Genomic DNA, 19,122 nt, shown 5'->3' with positions numbered 1-19,122 from the left:
GGTTATATTATGTGGATGACGTCGTTCCTGGCAGAGCTAATGCAGTTCGAGCATCCCGTACCAATAATTTACATGAAGTTTGGTTATTGCATCGTCGGTTAGGACACGCTTCATTTGGTTATTTGAGGCGTATGTTGCCTAGTTTATTTCATGAAATAAAAGAATCAGACTTACACTGTGAGGTATGTATTCTCGCGAAGAGTCATCACGTTTCATTTCCTCCTAGTATGCATAAAAGATTGTTTCCTTTTGAACTTGTGCACTCTGATGTTTGGGGTCCCTCTCCTGTTAGTACTTTGTTTGGAATTAAATGGTTTGTTACCTTTGTTGATGATTGCACTCGTATGACTTGGATTTATGTGATGAAGAATAAAAGTGATGTGGGTATGGTGTTTCGATCATTCTCTCAAATGGTTGCAACACAATATTCCTCTGTTATTAAGGTTCTTCGCTCTGATAATGGAGGTGAGTATATTGGTTCCGAGTTGTCCAGCTTTCTTCGAGATCAAGGAATTCTACATGAGACTACTTGGCCTCATACCCCACAACAAAATGGGGTTGCTGAAAGAAAGAACCGTCATATCCTAGAAACTGCCCGTGCCTTGCTCATTGGTGCATTTGTACCTAAACGGTTCTGGCTTGAAGCTGTCACTTATGCCGTGTATGTGATTAACCGTATGCCATCCCGGGTTGTGGATTTTCGTACACCTCTCCAAGTATTGACATAATTTGTTCCAGTAGTGTCAACCAATACTCTCTCTCCTCGTGTATTTGGGTGTGTAGCCTATGTTCATATTCACAAGATTCATCGTAGTAAGCTCAATCCATGTGCTCACCGGTGTGTTTTTCTTGGATTTGCTCCTCAACAGAAAGGGTATAAGTGCTACCACCCTGAAACTCGTCATATGTATGTAACTATGGATGTTACCTTTTCCGAATCCGAGTTCTTTTATGCTTCGACTCCATCACCTTCCGATCACCCGGGGGAGAATATTAGTGGTGATCTTGGGTGGTTGGAAATATGTAGCTCAATAGGAGTATTTATTGACAAAAAAAGTTGTGAAAGCTCTCGGCAAGACACTGCCGAGAATGGAGACAGTGAATCGTAGCAAGACACTGCCGAGAATGTGAGTATCATTCAGCCAAGTAGCACTGAACCAGTTGAGTCTTCTAGGCAATGTGTTGCCGAGTGTGATGCAGAGTGTCAGCAGGGAGTTGCCGAACCAGTTTCACCGCTCCAGCAACCATTAGCTACCGAATCTGCAACCCCCTCTCTCTCAAGTTCAATAGTGCCACCCAATATATCTTCTCTGAATATTCCTGAGGTAAGTACTACTGATACTCATGTAACTAATCCAGATAATATTATGAGTACATATAAGTTGCCGCCAAGGCAAAATCGTGGTGTTCCTCCTAACAGGTTTTCTCCTGAAGGAAAAGTGAAGTATCCAATAACTAATTATGTGTCATGCTCAAACCTTGCACCAGAACGTCAAGCCTGGGTAAACAATGTGGAAGCAATCCAAGCACCAACCCGAGTTGAGGAGGCCTTGAAGGATCCTAAATGGGCTACTGCGATGGATGAGGAAATGATGGCACTACATAAGAATGATACATGGGAGGTAACAGAGCTACCTAAAGGAAAGAAACCAATTGGGTGTAGATGGGTCTTTACGATCAAATACAAGGCAGACGGATCGGTAGACAGGTATAAAGCAAGGTTAGTAGCAAAAGGTTATACTCAAACTTATGGTGTTGATTATCAAGAGACATTTTCTCCAGTAGCGAAGATGAATACAGTACGAGTTCTGATTTCTTTAGCTGCAAATTTGAATTGGCCATTAAAACAGTTTGATGTGAAAAATGTTTTTCTTCATGGGCACTTGGAAGAAGAAGTATATATGAATTTTCCTCCGGGGTACGATGCCGGAGGGAAAACCGGAGTATGTAGGTTGTGAAAGTCACTCTATGGACTTAAGCAATCACCTCGTACGTGGTTTGGTAGATTTACCCAAGTTGGGTATTATCAAAGTCACTCAGATCATACATTATTTGTGAAACGAGGAAGTGGTAAAGTGACAGCCTTAATTATTTATGTGGATGACATGATAATAACAGGTGATGATTCGAAAGAGATGATGAAGCTAGAGCAAAACCTTGCCACCGAGTTCGAGATGAAGAATTTGGGAGATTTGAAATATTTTCTTGGTGTGGAAGTTGCTCGGTCATCTAGAGGTATTTTCTTGTCTCAACGTAAATATGTTCTGAATTTATTGAAGGAAACAGGGATGCTTGGGTGTAAACCCGTGGATACTCCCATTGTGGAGAAACATTACTTGGGAATTTATCCGGATCAAGAACCAGTGGATAAAGGCAAATATCAGAGATTGGTAGGAAGACTAATTTATTTAGCTCATACCCGTCCAGATATAGCCTATGCAGTAAGTGTGGTGAGTCAGTTTATGCACTCGCCAAGTGTGGATCATATGGCAGCTGTTATGCGGATTTTAGCTTATTTGAAGTCGGCTCCAGGAAAAGGAGTTTTGTATAAAAATTCTGGTCATCCGAGGATTGAAGGATTTACTGATGCTGATTGGGCAGGTGATGTAACTGATAGACGCTCTACTTCTGGATACTTTACGTTTGTTGGAGGAAATCTAGTTACTTGGAGGAGCAAGAAGCAAAACGTGGTGTCAAGATCGTCAGCTGAGGCCGAATTCAGAGGTATGGCACATGGAATATGTGAAGTCCTTTGGTTACGTAAGTTACTTGATGGTTTAGGTTTCAAAGCAAAAGAGGCGACAAGTTTGTATTGTGATAATAAATCCGCACGGGAGATTGCAGAGAATCCGGTACAACATGACAGAACAAAGCATGTGGAGGTTGATCGTCATTTTATTAAGGAGAAGCTGGAGAAGAAAATTGTTTCGATACCGTTTGTGAACTCGGAAGAGCAACTTGCGGATATCCTCACACATGCCGTGTGTAGTAGATCTTTTTGTGACTCACTTGTCAAGTTGGGCATGTGTGATATTTATGCTCCAACTTGAGGGGGAGTGTTAACGTGAGTGGTATTAAAAAGGGTATGTAATTATATTGTAAATATTAGAATCCTTTATTAGGAAGGTTAGTTGTGTGTCTTTTATTGTTTCCTTATAGAACAAGGATTGTATCTTGTATATATTGTCTATTATGCAATACAATAAAGATTAAGCCGTAAAATTCTATTCATACATCCTCATACTTCCATCCTTTGGTATAAAGATATAACCAAAATAAGTTCTCAAAAAAAAAAAAAAAAAAGATATGACAAAAATAAATAAATATATTCCTTAATAAGTAGGGAGTTGATACATGAACACGCATAGAATCACAGATCCGCCAATTCTATTATATATGTCGAGACAGAATCGATGAAATTCAGTTTAAGATTTTCAAACGAGTGGTAACTTTTAAACTAATTAATAAATAAATAAATATATATATATTACATAGTTTGTAATTAATTGGATACAGGAGAAAGCTTTGTTAGCATGATTCAGTGAATAGATATTTGTTATTTTATATTGTATTTCATGGTTTTTCCAAGTAAACGGTCTACTTCTCAAAAGATGACTCCACTACCACTCGCCCAACTAGCCATGTTATCTTCTATGATCTTCATCCGTTTACCATATATTAGATAGATAGATATACGAGTCAGGATCGCGAGATACTTATTTTCTTATACTTATTTTGTAATACTGATTTTATATATTTTTTTAAATTCGAACTGTTTATATTTTAAGTCATTTTTCTTACTTACCGTGGCAAAATATTAGATAAATTCAAAATCATGAAGACATTAAATTTTAGTGAAGAAAATGGATAAGTTTTTAAATAAACACTAAAATGATTTTATTTTAATCCAACGATCAATTGATATCAGAGTTCGATGATTTTTTTGTACACATGACTTTTGAAAGAATATTAAAAAATAAACTATTTAGATTATTAAAATACATTTGGATATATACCCTACAAAATGACTGTTAAAAAGTGCGTTCCCCGTCCTATTCCATATAGATAGGGATATTTCAAACTTCTGACAATTAAACTGTCGATTCATGGCTCCAAAGTCAAAGATTTAAGCAGATCTTGGGGCCTGCCTTAGGGTTTCTAATCTATATCAACACAAATTACTTAACCAAATAATTATATCTTTACGAGCCTTTTTGGGGGTTTGTTTGTTGCACTTTTGATAACTAAAAGACCCATGAAGAGTGGTCCGACCGAAACCAAATGAAAGGTTAAAAAGAAAGAAAAAATGAAGAAAAGGAGAGAATATTTTTAAGGAATGGACATTTCTTGTTATATATACTATGAATTTCGTTGTACAATTTTCTCCTTGTATGTCAATACCTTTCTTGAAGAAAAACTCATAGCAGTTTGATCTCGTAGTTAGTCTGACCACTTTCTCATGATCAAATCCCATATGTTTGAGTATTCCTCAAAAACCCTAACCATCCATGTCGTCATATCACTCGAATAATGAAGTTTTCCCTCATTTCCTTGAGCGATATCAAATGTTTTCCCTAAAATTTCCATGTGCAGGTGGGATCTTATCTTTTTTTCATTTTCAATAGTATATCCCATAATTTCTTTGATCCAAGAACCTATGAAATTAAGAATATTCCTGTAACAACTATTATTATCATTATTAAAAAAAATTAGTTTAAAACATAATCAAGGCATTTTACAAGAAGAAAGCAAACTTTTTTTAGGTTTCAAGTTGAAACTTTCAATTCAAAAAAAGAGAGTTTTGTTCAAAAGAAATGTTAAGGAAACTCTGTCAAAAGTGAGACTTTCATAAACTTTATGTCACCTCATGTTTTTTGCACAATGTTCTATAATATTGGTACATGAATTGACGTTAAACCATGATGTGTCAAAAAGTTTATGGAGAGTCACTCTTTGAGAGAGTTCGGACATTGACTATGCTTTCTCACATGTATAGTACTATTTGAGTATACTGCAATATCTAATGTGTTGAATTTACCATTATAGACTAAAGAAACCAGCATTAAAGCTGCAATCCTGATACACCGTTACTGTAGTATTTTGTGTCATGTAAATTCTTATCTGCCAACACATGAAATGAAATAAGAAGCTTATCTAAAGATGTTGATGGTGATGGCTAGTGGTGGAAATGATGAAAAATATCATATCCTCGTTTAAATTTCCTGGTCCAAGCTCCAGCGACAGTTTGCTATAAAATCAAAGCTTCTTTGAGAATGCCAATTGGGTCTGAAATCTTAACCATCCAATTTGTGGGTCTGCAATTTATATTTTATAGGGTTCATGATTACACTTTTCGACCAAATTCATAATATTCTAAGTTAAAAGAAGCTCACCCCCACAACGAAGAATTTCAGGTAAATGAAAAAGTTTATGAAGCTGATGAGTTGTTATTGGCCAGTAATAAGAAATGAGTGATTATATTCGACGAGTCAAATATTTCTTGGGAGATAAAATTCAAACCATTTTTAATTTCTCTATAAAAGTTGTTTAGCAATTGATTCATTGAGTAGTTGAGTTAACTTACTACAAGCACGCAAAAATTGTTTACGCACAATTGATGAGCTGTGATTTGTTTGTAAAAAAAAAAAATGTGTTCTTAAGGAGCCAAATATTTTTGTTTGCTTTTTTTTTTTATAAATTTTGTTTAGAAAATGAGTATATGCTCAAAATTTGTATTCAGATGACTCGAAAGTTGCTTGCAAAATATATGTAAATAGAATATTCTATGTACCTGTGTTGTCCCATTAGAAATTTTCAATGAAGTAGGCAAATGGACGATCACATCCATTTGGATGAGTTACAGAGGCAAAAACATGCACTAATGGTGTAATTGATTGGATGAGTTATGTAGGCAAAAACTTGCCACATTTGCACAATTTTGCCTATTTTATATGACTAGACCATAGACCATTGAAGATGTTCTATGTACCTATGTTGTCCGATAAGAAATTTTCTGTGGATTAAGCAAATGGACGATCACATCCGTTTGGATGAGTTACAGAGACAAAAACGTGCACCAATGGTGTAGTCAATTGGATGAGTCATGTAGGCAAAAACTTGCCACGTTTGCACAATTTTGCCTATTTTATCTGACTAAACCATTGAAGATGCTCTATGTACCTGTGTTGTCCGATAAGAAATTTTCTACGGAGTAGGCAAATGGACGATCACATCCATTTGGATGAGTTCCAGATGCAAAAACATGCACCAATGGTGTAGTCAATTGGATGAGTCATGTAGGCAAAAACTTGCCACGTTTGCACAAATTTGCCTATTTTATCGGACTAGACCATTGAAGATGCTCTATGTACCTGTGTTGTCCGATAAGAAATTTTCTACGGAGTAGGCAAATGGACAATCACATCCGTTTGGATGAGTTCCAGAGGCAAAAACATGCACCAATGGTGTAGTCGATTGGATGAGTCATGTAGGCAAAAACTTGCCACCGTTTGCACAATTTTGCCTATTTTATTTGACTAGACCATTGAAGATGAACTTAAGAATCTGTCTTGGTATCAACAGTTTTAACTGATAAAACTGTTTTAAGTTAAGCAAAGGCAGACAGAGCAGCACAAAATATGCAAAGTACATGCACGCGCACCAGACAAAAACCCAGAAAGCAAGAGCCGGGGAAACAAGAAAAAAGGTGACAACCTCAAATTTAATATTAATATTAAAATATTTGATTTGGGTGTACAACCACCGCACCGCCATCGTGAGTAAAGTCTCACACTTTATCAGATTTACAATTTCAAACCCAGATGACAGTATCTCCATGGGTTTAATTTCTCGGATTTAATCTTGGGTCAGAGTTAAATTTGTAAAAAAAAAAACAACCCAAAAAAAAGGAGAAAAAATAAATAAAGGAGAAAACTTGAAAAAACAGAGAAGCAGTTCAGCAGCTTCGTCTTGCTTATTTTTCAGCCATTTTCTCCCAAAAATCCAGACTTTTTCACCGCAGCATGGAAGTTAATGTCTGAAAAACGACTTCTTCGCAAGGAATCGTGAGACCCATGTCGTGATCGAAGCCGAATTCTTCCTCTGCTTGATGGAGCAGGCTCTGGAACTCGGGCCGGGTCAGGAAGGAGATCGGTACGATGTATCTGCTTCTGTTTTCTCCGACATAGACGACGAAATGACCTTTTGGGACATCGAGAGGGAGGCCCTGTTCGTCGTAGTGTTGCTGCTTTTTTCCCAAGCTGGAGCACCTCTTGAGAATCTGCTTCAGAACGGCTGTTTGCGGAAGCCGGTTTGATTTTCTGATGGCCATTTTGCAGTTGTTCGCTATGTGTTTGATGAAATGCTTCAGAGGGAGAATTGAGGGGGGGGGGTTTGTGGGGAGTCCTGAGTGAAAGGGGGAGGAGGGTTAAGGAATTGTGTGTAAGCGGTGAGGGCAAGTGCAGGGGTATTTATGGTGAGACACAGAGAGATTAGGGGCTAGAGAGAGAAACAGAGTCATGTGGGGTTGTAGGGACAATTGGAGAGAGAAAGACAGAGAGGGTTGCTTTGGGGGGCCTGTAGCGACTGGTGAGCTCAAAGGACATGGAGGGAGGCAACCCCATTGGGTTTAGATCCAACTGTTGCTCTCCAAAAGACAACTTGGTCCCTCCCTCCCCCTTGCAATTTCAACTCATTATCTCTAATGAGAAACACCACCACTTTTCTACTGCTTATTTATACTTACTTTTTACTTTTTAGTGGTATTTGATTCAGATTTTACCCATGCAAGCAAAGTCCGGCAATGAAACAGATGTAACAGATTGTTTATGTATTACATCTGATATTAATAATGTGTCGATATCATTGTTATCAATAAAATGTATCAACATGTTATCGATACATTTTTAATAATATTAATATTGATGCAATTTTTGTCTCATTTGGTGTACATTCACTTTGAGAAACATCCCACCAATTTCCTAGTGCAAGTTTCATTTGTACTTATTTACTTTATTTGTAGTGTTTGATTCAGATTTTGTACGAAGCATAAAAAGGAAATAGTGAAATTTCCTGGAAATAATATTGACGATAAAATAAAATGTAATGCAGTGTACAGTGTACATTACTACTATTAACGTAGGCTAGCTCTAGGGGTAAGCTACCAAAAAAACTTTTTGCAATTTTCATGGCCTCTCTTTTTAATCGACCATGGTCTGTTTGGAATGCTATTTATTTCAAGTTTTAATTAGGGTTCATAGTCTTCTTCGTCTCCTCTTTTAGGGTTGTTTAACTCATTCTTCGATTTCATTATATATTGTCGGCTGATGATATTCATACACTTCTTTTTACATTCCACGCGGTCTTTATTAATTTTTATCTTTTAATTATCTTCGATTCATTTGATTTGATAGTTGAAAATTGAGAACCTTCTTAACACCGTCCATATTGTTTCAACTTTGCAACCACCTTGATTAATTGTTAGTATGTAAAAGAGAAATTTACGTATGCTATCAAGACAACATTGTTAAGTTAACTCAACTCAATAAAGAATTATCATGTAAAAAAAAATTAAAACACGTGACAAATATATGTTAAGATAGTTAGTAGACAAGTTCATAGAGCAACTCGACAAACTCGTGTAAAGCTAAAATTACGAGCTCCAATTATGTACTTAAGTCAATATTCCACCCAAAGAAAAAACTTATGTACTTTTTGCCTAGAGTGCTAGAAATTCTGAGCGCATGATTTCAAGAAATTCTCATATTTTGGGGAATTTTCAGAATTTTATTGCTAATTTATTTTCCTTTTGGAGGTAGGTTTGCAAGAAGGATTAAACAATTTTGGAGTATTTAAACCTTCTTATTCATATTATTAAATAAACTTTGAGATTTCCTCGTATTCTTACCCTAGGGTTTTATGGTTGAACTCCCTACTATCATGTTGCTTCCACTGTATTAACCGTGTGTGACTGAGTTTGAATACTGTCAAAGTCAGTGTTTCGCTTATAATCAAAGATCTAAAAGACGCTAGGCGCTAGTCAGGTGGCGGGTTGGGGCCTAACACCTTGGCGGGCTAATCTATTATATTTCGTATAAATAAGTGTCTGTGACATCCCACATCGCCCAGGGGAGTGATCCTTAAATGTGTATTCTCATCCCTACCTAGCACGAGGCCTTTTGGGAGCTCACTGGCTTCGGGTTCCGTAGGAACTCCGAAGGTAAGTGAGAAGGAGGCCAGAGCACTCCCAGGATGGGTGACCCACTGGGAAGTTGCTCGTGAGTTCCCAGAAACAAAACCGTGAGGGCGTAGTCGGGGCCCAAAGCGGACAATATCGTGCTATGGTGGTGGAGCAGGCCCAAGATGTGGTCCGCCTCGGGTCGGGATGTGACAATTTGGTATCAGAGCCTAACCCTGGCCACGAGTGTGCCGACGAGGACGTCGGGCCCCTAAGGGGGGTGGATTGTGACATCCCACATCGCCCAGGGGAGTGATCCTTAAATGTGTATTCCCATCCCTACCTAGCACGAGACCTTTTGGGAGCTCACTGGCTTCGGGTTTCGTAGGAACTTCGAAGTTAAGTGAGAAGGAGGCCAGAGCACTCTCAGGACGGGTGACCCACTGGGAAGTTGCTCGTGAGTTCCCAGAAACAAAACCGTGAGGGCGTAGTCGGGGCCCAAAGCGGATAATATCGTGCTATGGTGGTGGAGCGGGTCCGAGAAGTGATCCGCCCCGGGCGGGGATGTGACAGTGTCTGTTTATACTTAAAATATATATAATTTCATCATAAACTACAAAATAGAATGACATATATATTATGAAGTATTAGAACATAATGAAAACATGGGGACCAAGGATATAATGTGCGTTCATTTAAGCATGCAACAAGTCTCTTACAATTTATTGAAAAAAATAAAATCCAAAATTAAAAGTTATATATTGTCTGTCTAATTGAGTCGCGACCTAGGAGGGTGCCTAGGCGGTCTAGGCGGGCACCTCAGCAGATCTAGGCACAATTTCTTAATTTTCAAACGCTTAAGTATTAATTGGGACGGTAACCAATCGTCTAGCGTTTAAACGGGAATTTTTAGAACCGTGCTACCATAGTCAAAGACATATTCTTAACTTACTAGTCACAAGGACCTCGACATAGTTTGATCGCAGTTTAGCCAATTACCATCGTAAAAGGATGGCTTGGCCCACAAACAATTCTTCGAATCACTTGCTACAGTGAAAATACTAGGGTTTTATATGTATGTGGGTGTGTGTATAGCTATTTACCATGGAATCATTTACTTTATGTTATATCAATAATCAGTATAATCCATATATGCATGTACTGAAACGTACGTACGACGCAGTTTTTGCTGTAAGCTGTGGGGTGTAGGGGGCTGGTTCATCTTAAATGCTTGCTGGGTTTATCATTTGTCGTGTTTTCTTTCTATAAAATCTTTGGCAGATGAGTTTGCAGTTTTTCACATGCACAACCACTTTTGCTTGCAGCATTTTGAACGGCTAATGAGACCCCTCAGCCCCCCAAAAAAAACCCCTCCCCCACCGGGCCACCCACCATGCAGGCACATGCACCCGTGACAATGGATCAATTCATGCCGGAAGCCTTTTACGTACAAGAACAAGAAACATAGACCTTAGACGTATTCTCTCATTACTTTAGCATTTCCGTTTCATGTAAAGCTTTGTTAGAAAAACATAATCGATTGTCGAAAACATAATAATTAAACCAAAGTAGACGTACCAAATTGCTGCTGCATTGATGTTCAATTTGAACGCTTGAAACTCAACCGTGAAAGGCAACCAAGAAAGTAGCCAAAATTCATGGAACGAGTCAGATTTGAGCTTAGTGTATAATTTAGATAAATTAGCATATAATATTCTATCTTTTGTAAGAAGAAAAAAAAAATCATGGAAGGGCCTGGTAAGTGAAAGTGAGACATGTATGTGTATATATATAGCAATTGGTTATTGTTGATGTTTCTAGTTAAGCTAACAGAATTAAATGGCTACAAACGAAAGAAGATGTCTTTGTCTTTAAGATCTCCTAACTCATATAAATACACACATTATTATACTAACTCGTATTGAGTTAGCTTTACAAAAAACAATGGATAGATAGGGCGCATGGCCTGTGTTTAGTCGTTCTGCTACTGCTAGTACGTACCACCAGCAGTACATATTTAAGTTTTTTCTGAATAATGATCTTGTTCTACCGTAGCAAAAAAATAAGACGATATGTCTTCATAGGAACTCTGTATTTACGCTACAAGATTTTTGTATCTTGAAGCAAAAATGGGAGGACGGTGAAATGTATATTGTAAATACATGCATGATTCACGCGATGGTTCTATGCCAATTTTGTTTTTGCAACAATAAAATGGGATCCTTAGTAAGGAACTAGTCGAGTGATGCTCATATATTGCTACCAATTAGATGTTTCTTTTTTCTTATTCAATAAAATTTCTTTAGTACTGTCGAGGTTTAAAAAAATTCCGATCATAAATTCTAAATTTAGTGAGAAATATATAGTAGTAACGCTCGATTGATGCTTATATATTGCTACCTTTGCTAGCCTGGCTGTAATAAATAATTGCATGAATTAAATCAAATGATGTGGGTTCAATCGAGGGGCCATTGCCCCCTACCCCCGCACGTTATGAGGTACAGAAAAAGGCTGTGTTTCTCAACTATAACATTGCCCATTTAAATGCTCTGATACGGCATTTGTCCGGCAATGTCCTCCCTTTCACATTACCATCAGTACTAGAAAGCCAGACAATTAGCTGGGCTTGGTACTTGGTGTGTAAGGCTTCAAGTATTTGAAATTCTGATTAGATTGAAACTTAGGAAGAACTACAACTGGTGAGTTAACAAGAAGACTGGACAGTTTGATTATAATTTTCAGCCGTCTATTCACCTTGCGCATGCTATGGGGCAGTTCATTTTTAGAATTTTCGGTTCATGTAGTCTACATCACGTACGACTAACGAGTAAATCTTCAATAAGACTGCTAAACTAAAAACTTTGGATCGAGTGATGCTAGGGTCCAATGTTTTTGAAGAGGCGTTATACAAATGACATGATCAAGGTATCTGTTCAAGTTTTACGCATGACCAGGGACATCCTATCTATCATTCATTTACCTTAAACATGCTTTGGGCTGGTTCATATAATCTCCATTACGACTCACGATTAAATCTTCAATAGAGCTGCCTGACTAGGTTCGATGAGACTAAAATGCAAGGAGTACAATGCTTTTAAAGCGGTGATGCGGTGTAGTACACAAATGATGTGAACAAAGCATTACTACACAAGTTTTTCTACACCATCACATGGTGAAAGAAACCCTATCCAAAATTGTGTAAAGGTGAGAAACTTGTTTACGTAACTACGCATATTAAAGGAGGAAAGCTAAGCTGGTATGGAATTGAAGGCTTTAAATGCAAACATTTTGACTGGGGCCATAGGGTTTTACAATCTTGAAAATAAGCAACCTCTTTGCAGTTCGCATGTTCTGGGGTTTAGGTTGGTTTGGTAAATGGTGGATAAAAACAGAGAAAATAAGGATATGGACCCCCTTCTTTGTCACCAAAGGCAGTTACTGACTCAGACTGTACATACTAGGGCAAGTCGTCTTCTTTTGTGATGATGTAGCTAAAGCTGGGGTAGAAAGTTGAACCAGAAAATGACCCAACAAGCTAGCACATGCAATTGCTCCCAAAGAGATTAAAGCACTTAAAGATAACCCCAAACATAACCCTAACAATTAATAGTTGAATCACCGATCGTATTTCATCTTGTCAAGTTTATGATTATGATGTGAGATTCTTACATTCTTTTGTACGCCCTGTCACATGGAATGGCCACATAATGAGCAACACATGCCGCCAATTTCACGTCGGTCATTGATCAAGTTCATTCAAGTGAAGCGCGTGAATACCACGATACCAGATAAAGTCTATGAGACACAACGGTTCCATAGTGAGTATCTAATTGCTCAGGCTAAAGTACCATGTATTAGTATTCTCTAAAAGAAAATTATATATATAAGCCATCGTCACTCTGAGCAGAAAGCAAAATGCGACTTATTACACGAGATGTCGCGTGAGGAGAGAGATTAAGAAAGAGGATCGTATCCTCATTGACAAGGATTTAGATAACCCTTTGGCTTGCAATTGTGGCATATCTTGTGAAAGTTACAATATTGTCATATGTTTTCCTGCTTGACATTGAATTATGATCTGAAACACCGAGTGAGATTTTGAGGATGCATGTAAGTCATTCTTCCGGATTAGGCCTAAGATTTGGTCTCATTACAGCTCAGCTTTGGAACCTGGAGAACCAAAGATGTAGCTTAACCATATGTATGCGCACATGTAATGTGTTTTAGATGGCCAAAATTTGTATATCGGAAGTTAAATATTAGTCGACAACACCAAAACATAAGTGACCCACAGGACAAACAAGGACAACATTTTACATATGAGGGTCCAATGCCAGGTTGGATCATTTGTTCGTTCCATGCATGGTCGATTCCATAGCCCAACTTGAATAGATTGGACTTGGAGGCATAAATATGGAGAAATAAAATATTGGAAAGCATGAAGAACCTTGTGCATCAGGTGCCCTTTGGGTTTTGTCGACGGAATGTTATTTAGACATTTTTTTTTTTTTTGAACAAACGATATTGTTTACACTAAAAAGGTAAGGGAGTGGACTAAGCCTCGCAATGAGCTAGCAATAATGTGGTTCAAATTCGTCTTTAGCGATAATCGAACCTAAAATCTCTCACTTACCAGTGAAGAGGAATACCACTATATCACTTTTCGTTTCTCTAATTATTATTTTTTCCTTCATTCAATCCTAAGGGTAGAGACAAGAGGAGTATTGTGAAAATAAGACTATAGTGAAGAAGAAAAGAAGAATGCAAGTGGCCCTCAACCACAATAGTGAAAATGAGTGTTGACCATCCAGTACGGCATGAGTTCGAACTCCGTCAGCTCTTTGATCCAACAAATCTATCGTTTTTTACAAGATAGAAAAAGAAAAAAAAGAGCAAAAATCATTTCGCTTTGTCAAATTAAACTTTCCTGGCTGAAGTAGGTTCAGTAGCTAATAAGGAGCTACCTATGTAGGCAATGAGAGATCTGAAAGTTTTATCTACCTCTCAAGTAAAAAGCATAACAATAGATACTGCCGTGTTATCTACAATTGGGACGACACACAACATTGTTGCAGTATCCCAAGTCAATCAGTTGCTCTGTATTTTAACTCTTCCGCATGATAGTACTTAATTGGTTTAGATATGTACGAGAAAATATGCCCACACGTTGCTGCGGAAACCCATTGTTTCAGGTGTAATCGGATGAATAAAACACATTTAAATAGAATAAATTCAACACAATTATGTAGCTTCAGCTGGGATACATGTAAACAAATTCAAAGGTAAAGACCTGAAACTGAGCTCAAAAACTGGAAATTTCACTTCAATTTAGCAGTTTTTCAGATGTTTACAGCTTAAATATGCATGCTAACAAAAAAGAAGCATCCTTTCTTAACCAATCGGACACTAACAGAAAAACCCTAATTCATATTATTCATATTACAAATACACAGGCGACCAAATAGCTAATAAAGCTAGACAATTTGACCCCAATCCAACACAAAAATTGTTGTGGTTATACATGCAATACCCGCCTAAAATATCAACAATTCCAAATTAAAATGGAAAATGAAATGAAGCAACATAGATTGAATACAATTTGGGGAAAATTATCTCATATGGAGCTCCGAATCTCCAAGAGGTCCCGATCCGAGCAAGCCTTGAATTGGGTTGAAGCCATTAGGTTTGGGGGGAGAGGAACACAGAGTTACTGTGAGAGAGAGAGCATGCGTTGTCCTTTTCTTTTATACAGCCACTGGACTGCAGTTTCTTCACAAAAAATTATATGCATAAGTTAGTTTTTCAAGTTCTAGTCTTGCAATCAACTAAAGAACACCATAATCGAAGAGTTTGAAGGGGTTTACCTTTGGATTCTTCCACTTTCAGATGGAGTTGCTTGGTGTATCAGACTTCTGAGCTTCTTCTTCTTCTATAAGACCTTTTTGGTCATCTGCCTTCGTCATTTCCTCCTCATCATCTACACGCCAACACTGCCTCTAGAAGAGCCTTACCAATAACCAAGTTAATAAGCATAAGTTCAAACATTAAACGAATATAAAATGATATATGTACAAAAAATAAAGTTCCATTTTTACATGAACAACTAAGCAAAAGCATTATTACAACTAAGCATAAATTTTGAGGACAAACCTAAACCAGATGCTTTCATCGTTAACATAAAATACCATATATATGAATACTAATTGCACACTCCCTCAAGGTCCTATGGATAACTATGAATGTTTTCAAATTCACTTGCCAATGACAAACACAAAAACAATACAAAAAGTTTAACATGAATCAAAACATATATATACGAAATGGTAAGCGTATTAATCCATAAGATATTGATGATATTGACATACAGCCAATAAGAAAAGTATCATATAAGTGTTGCATAAATAAAATGACACAGTAATATGAACAACCACTACAAGTAGCAACGCCATTACGAAATAATGCAACTTTCTTTGGATCAAGAACTTAAAACACCAAGCAACTTCACATTGTTCAATCAGAAACCAATAATTCATGCACATTCACAGATCTTCATAACAATTGAGCAACAACAAATTAAACTAAGCAATTAAAAAAAAAAAGGAAAACTAATGAAAAGGGCTTGAAAACTTTGAGTTTTAATGATAAGGACAAAATAAAGGGTAAAGTGAATAGTACCAGGTTTGACTTTTTAGTGTAAAAATGTGGTTTTTCGTTAAAGTGAACAGTACCGTGAACTTTTCGTTAAAACTCCCTTAAAAAAATTCTTGGAATTCAATCGAAATCAGTAGAAGATCAAATTACGCAAATGAAATGCACAGTCATGGCATTGAAATTGAAGTACCTGTTGTGGTGTAACTGGCCCAGCGTCCACCATTTCAAAATCCCCAAATCGGCTCTAAACTGCAAAACCCAAATCGAACAAAAACTAAGCAAAATGAGTAGGATTAAAAAATTCAAAGTTGAAAGCACCAAATGAAAGAAGGTGAACCAGTAGATCTACTCTATTACCCTCAATATTCGATGTTGGAATGCAATGCAACACTACAAATTACGAACAATAAACATGAAAAAAATAACACCCTGAAAAGGATATGGCACTGCATCGACGGAATGATCCAAATGTACCATAAAAACTTTCCTGCAAGCCAAAACAACAAATTACCACTGTAAATATTTCAGATGTATTCAAAAACCAAAATTGAAGCCATGGAAAAACTTGAAAACCCAGAATTTAGAGTGAAATTTTTTACCTTCGGATGAGCTGGATATACTCAGACATGCCATTGCAGTAAGCGGTCTTTCCTAACCCAGGCGGGCCGATCACCACTTGCCCAAAAAACCATTTTTGTGTTTTAGCATTGAGCAGTAATAAACCCAACAAAGAAATCAGTCAGGTAAAACTAACATCTCATGTCAATTTTTCAATTGACTATTTAATTATGTAAATATCACCTCCAAGTGTTTTAAAATCACAAAAGTTGTTAACTATGTCATCTGATAATCAATAAATTTAAGAAAATTTAAAGTGAATTAGATTCACTCCAAATGTTGATATTATATGTCCACATATATATTCACACCAATAAAAAATTCAGTTTTGAGCAGCTGAGATCAAAATAAAAACAAAAGACACTAATTCCAATGCCTACACATAAACATTGCATAAAAACACTCATTTTCAAATGGGGGGCAATGTCATATAAAGTTGTATGTTTATATGGGTAGCAAATAAGCAGTACAGATGCATACACATTTATAAAGCTAAACCACATATCGATTTCATAAGCATATTTTGCTCAAGCTTTTATCAAGGGAGACATGCAAAATCATACAGAAACATCCATGAGCAAACTGGACAATTTCAATAGATATGGAAGCATGTATGAAATCATAATGAATTACCAGAAGCTCACACTCCATTACATTAATGAAGCCATCCATTTATAACTCAGGCACAAAACTATACAATGCTTGCAAACATTTAGCCATAAACCAAACATCAGAACTGAATCTACGATTTGAGGATCGATCACATACCAGCTTAACAACCACCTCCTCCCCACTGTGTACATTTACACCTAACACCAGAAGAGCAATTTCATTACAAAACACATTAAATAAACACAATGAATAATTTTCTAAGGAAAAAAAGGATATCAAGCACTGTTTACCATACCTAAATAGAGTTCTTCAAAAGACCCACTCCCAATCTTCCTCCCTAGCTTCAACTTCCCAGCAATCACATGCTCCATGATGCAACAATGTCCAATAGGATTCAACCCACATGCTCAAACTGGCTTTACTTCACAGCAATTTGTGCAAAATTCTGCCTTCCTAATCAAATCCAGCTGCACGACATGCTCAACCAGCGAAAATATGCATATCCCCTTCTGATTCATGCACTCTGAAATCTGCAACCTAAAACACATTATTACAAAAGCAGAGGAATTTCCAATTACTTATGATACAAACAAACACATAAACTAACAAAAATCCTAATTCCCTCTTTCACTCACTTTCTTTAACTTTCTTTCATTTTATGAGCAACAAAACATGGGATAACACAAATTGCAAGGTAAGAAAGAAAGATGGAGACCTGGAGGGCTTGGGAGAAGCATTTCCGCTTTCAGAGGTCGTGAATGATGCGCTAAAGCTCGGTGACTCGGACTTTGTTGCCATTGTAAACCCAGTCGTTGAGCTCTGGAACCACATTCAAGCTAGGGTTTCCGAGCGGGCTGATTTTGTTGTAGAGGGTCAGCTACTTGGTCCTGCTCGTGTAGTAGGTCCTGCTATTATAATGGGAACGAATATAATAGCACATATTAAATAAACACACAATCAAGAAATCCAAAGGTAGTTTTTGGATAGGAAGGAAAAACAAAGCAACAGTAATCTGTCATCCTTTTCGACCACAAAATTTTTCAGAGCTTCAATTAACTTTATAGTCACAATTCATTTTGTTAAATATTTTCTTCCTAGAAAGAAAAAATTAAAAAGATTAACATTCCCAAAACATGAATAAGCAGATTCAAAGATTAATCTCCACATGAAACACTTCTAGTAGGGAGAACAACAAACACACTCATTTCAAAACATAAATAAGCAGATTCAAAGATTCAACTTTTGTACATAAATGAGCCAAAAGCACATGTCGCTTTAATGTATGAGCCAAAAGAACTTTTAGCTTTAGCAGCCCATACCCGACACCCCAAATTTGAGATATATTTGAGACTCAAAAGTGTTTACACGGAAATGTTAAACAACGCAGATCTCTAACCTGATCCTTGTGTGCATCTTGCAGTCATTTTCGCTGAAACTTTTGCATCAAAAGCATCAACAACCTCTTCAATTATGAAACAGATACACTAGGAACATCTTTTGAATCTCTTCCCTCTTGATGTTATTGTAAACGCATCACCAAATCAACATTCGCAGGCACACCAAAAGCTGCCTAACAAAAGAAAAAAAAAACAAATTTCACAAATCACCCAAATGAAATTCAGCGCAAAATTCCAAAAAATTTGAAAATGAAAGCAGGAAAGAGTGAGAGTAGTGTACCGGGCCGATGTCCGATTCATTATGGAGCTGGAGCATATATGGGAATATGTCTCGGCCGGCGGAGTCGAGACTGGTTTTTCAGCTCCTCCAAAGGGCCTAAAGATTGTGCTCCACCTACTCCTTCAAATACCAGACCAGTAACGGCAAAAGGCTCAACAACATGTGGCCTTGCCATTGAAAAAAGAAAGAAGAAGAAGACAACAACTGAAGTGAATAGAAGGAAAAGAATCAATATTTGAATAAATTCAATGTGCCGCAACATGAGTTTTTGGATCCATTTATATATTAGATTTCCCTTAAAAACAGGACATATGGGAAAACAAATAATACCCAAATCTCAACATTAGTGTAGTAGATGAGCGAATAATATATGACAACAAAATTCAATG

At 37.2% G+C, this 19,122-nt stretch overlaps 1 protein-coding gene and 2 long non-coding RNA genes across 6 annotated transcripts; all 3 read right to left on the bottom strand.

Moving 5' to 3' along the window:
• Positions 1-6,707: 6,707 nt before the first annotated feature.
• Positions 6,708-7,561, bottom strand: LOC126601111 (protein SMALL AUXIN UP-REGULATED RNA 51-like). The gene has a single exon (XM_050267776.1). It carries the CDS (start codon positions 7,328-7,330, stop codon positions 7,013-7,015), a length of 318 nt encoding a protein of 105 aa, XP_050123733.1. The 5' UTR covers positions 7,331-7,561; the 3' UTR covers positions 6,708-7,012.
• A 6,911-nt stretch (positions 7,562-14,472) lies between these two features.
• On the bottom strand, positions 14,473-16,486 carry LOC126602240 (uncharacterized). 3 transcript variants are annotated; one of them, XR_007616045.1, is made up of 4 exons: positions 16,426-16,486; positions 16,017-16,313; positions 15,040-15,181; positions 14,473-14,944 (listed from the first exon to the last, which is right to left on the bottom strand). It is a non-coding gene; the product is annotated as an uncharacterized LOC126602240 (long non-coding RNA). The 3 variants fall into 3 exon arrangements; XR_007616046.1 differs by lacking the exons at positions 16,017-16,313; positions 16,426-16,486 and adding an exon at positions 15,326-15,412; XR_007616044.1 differs by lacking the exons at positions 16,017-16,313; positions 16,426-16,486 and having other exon boundaries at positions 15,040-15,424.
• Positions 16,487-16,580: 94 nt separating this feature from the next.
• LOC126602241 (uncharacterized) lies at positions 16,581-18,857 on the bottom strand. Of its 2 annotated transcripts, none has more exons than XR_007616048.1 (5): positions 18,734-18,851; positions 18,453-18,622; positions 17,772-17,964; positions 17,352-17,593; positions 16,581-17,253 (listed from the first exon to the last, which is right to left on the bottom strand). It is a non-coding gene; the product is annotated as an uncharacterized LOC126602241 (long non-coding RNA). The 2 variants fall into 2 exon arrangements; XR_007616047.1 differs by having other exon boundaries at positions 16,582-17,253; positions 18,453-18,626; positions 18,734-18,857.
• Between the last annotated feature and the right edge of the window lie 265 nt (positions 18,858-19,122).

Source organism: Malus sylvestris, chromosome 15 (assembly GCF_916048215.2).
Source record: "Malus sylvestris chromosome 15, drMalSylv7.2, whole genome shotgun sequence".
Lineage (NCBI taxonomy): Eukaryota > Viridiplantae > Streptophyta > Magnoliopsida > Rosales > Rosaceae > Malus > Malus sylvestris.
This window is presented reverse-complemented; position numbering and strand designations above follow the sequence as displayed.

Bases quoted from the DNA above. Each gene is read 5' to 3' on its own strand.
- LOC126601111 (XM_050267776.1), bottom strand. From the start codon at position 7,330: ATGGCCATCAGAAAATCAAACCGGCTTCCGCAAACAGCCGTTCTGAAG.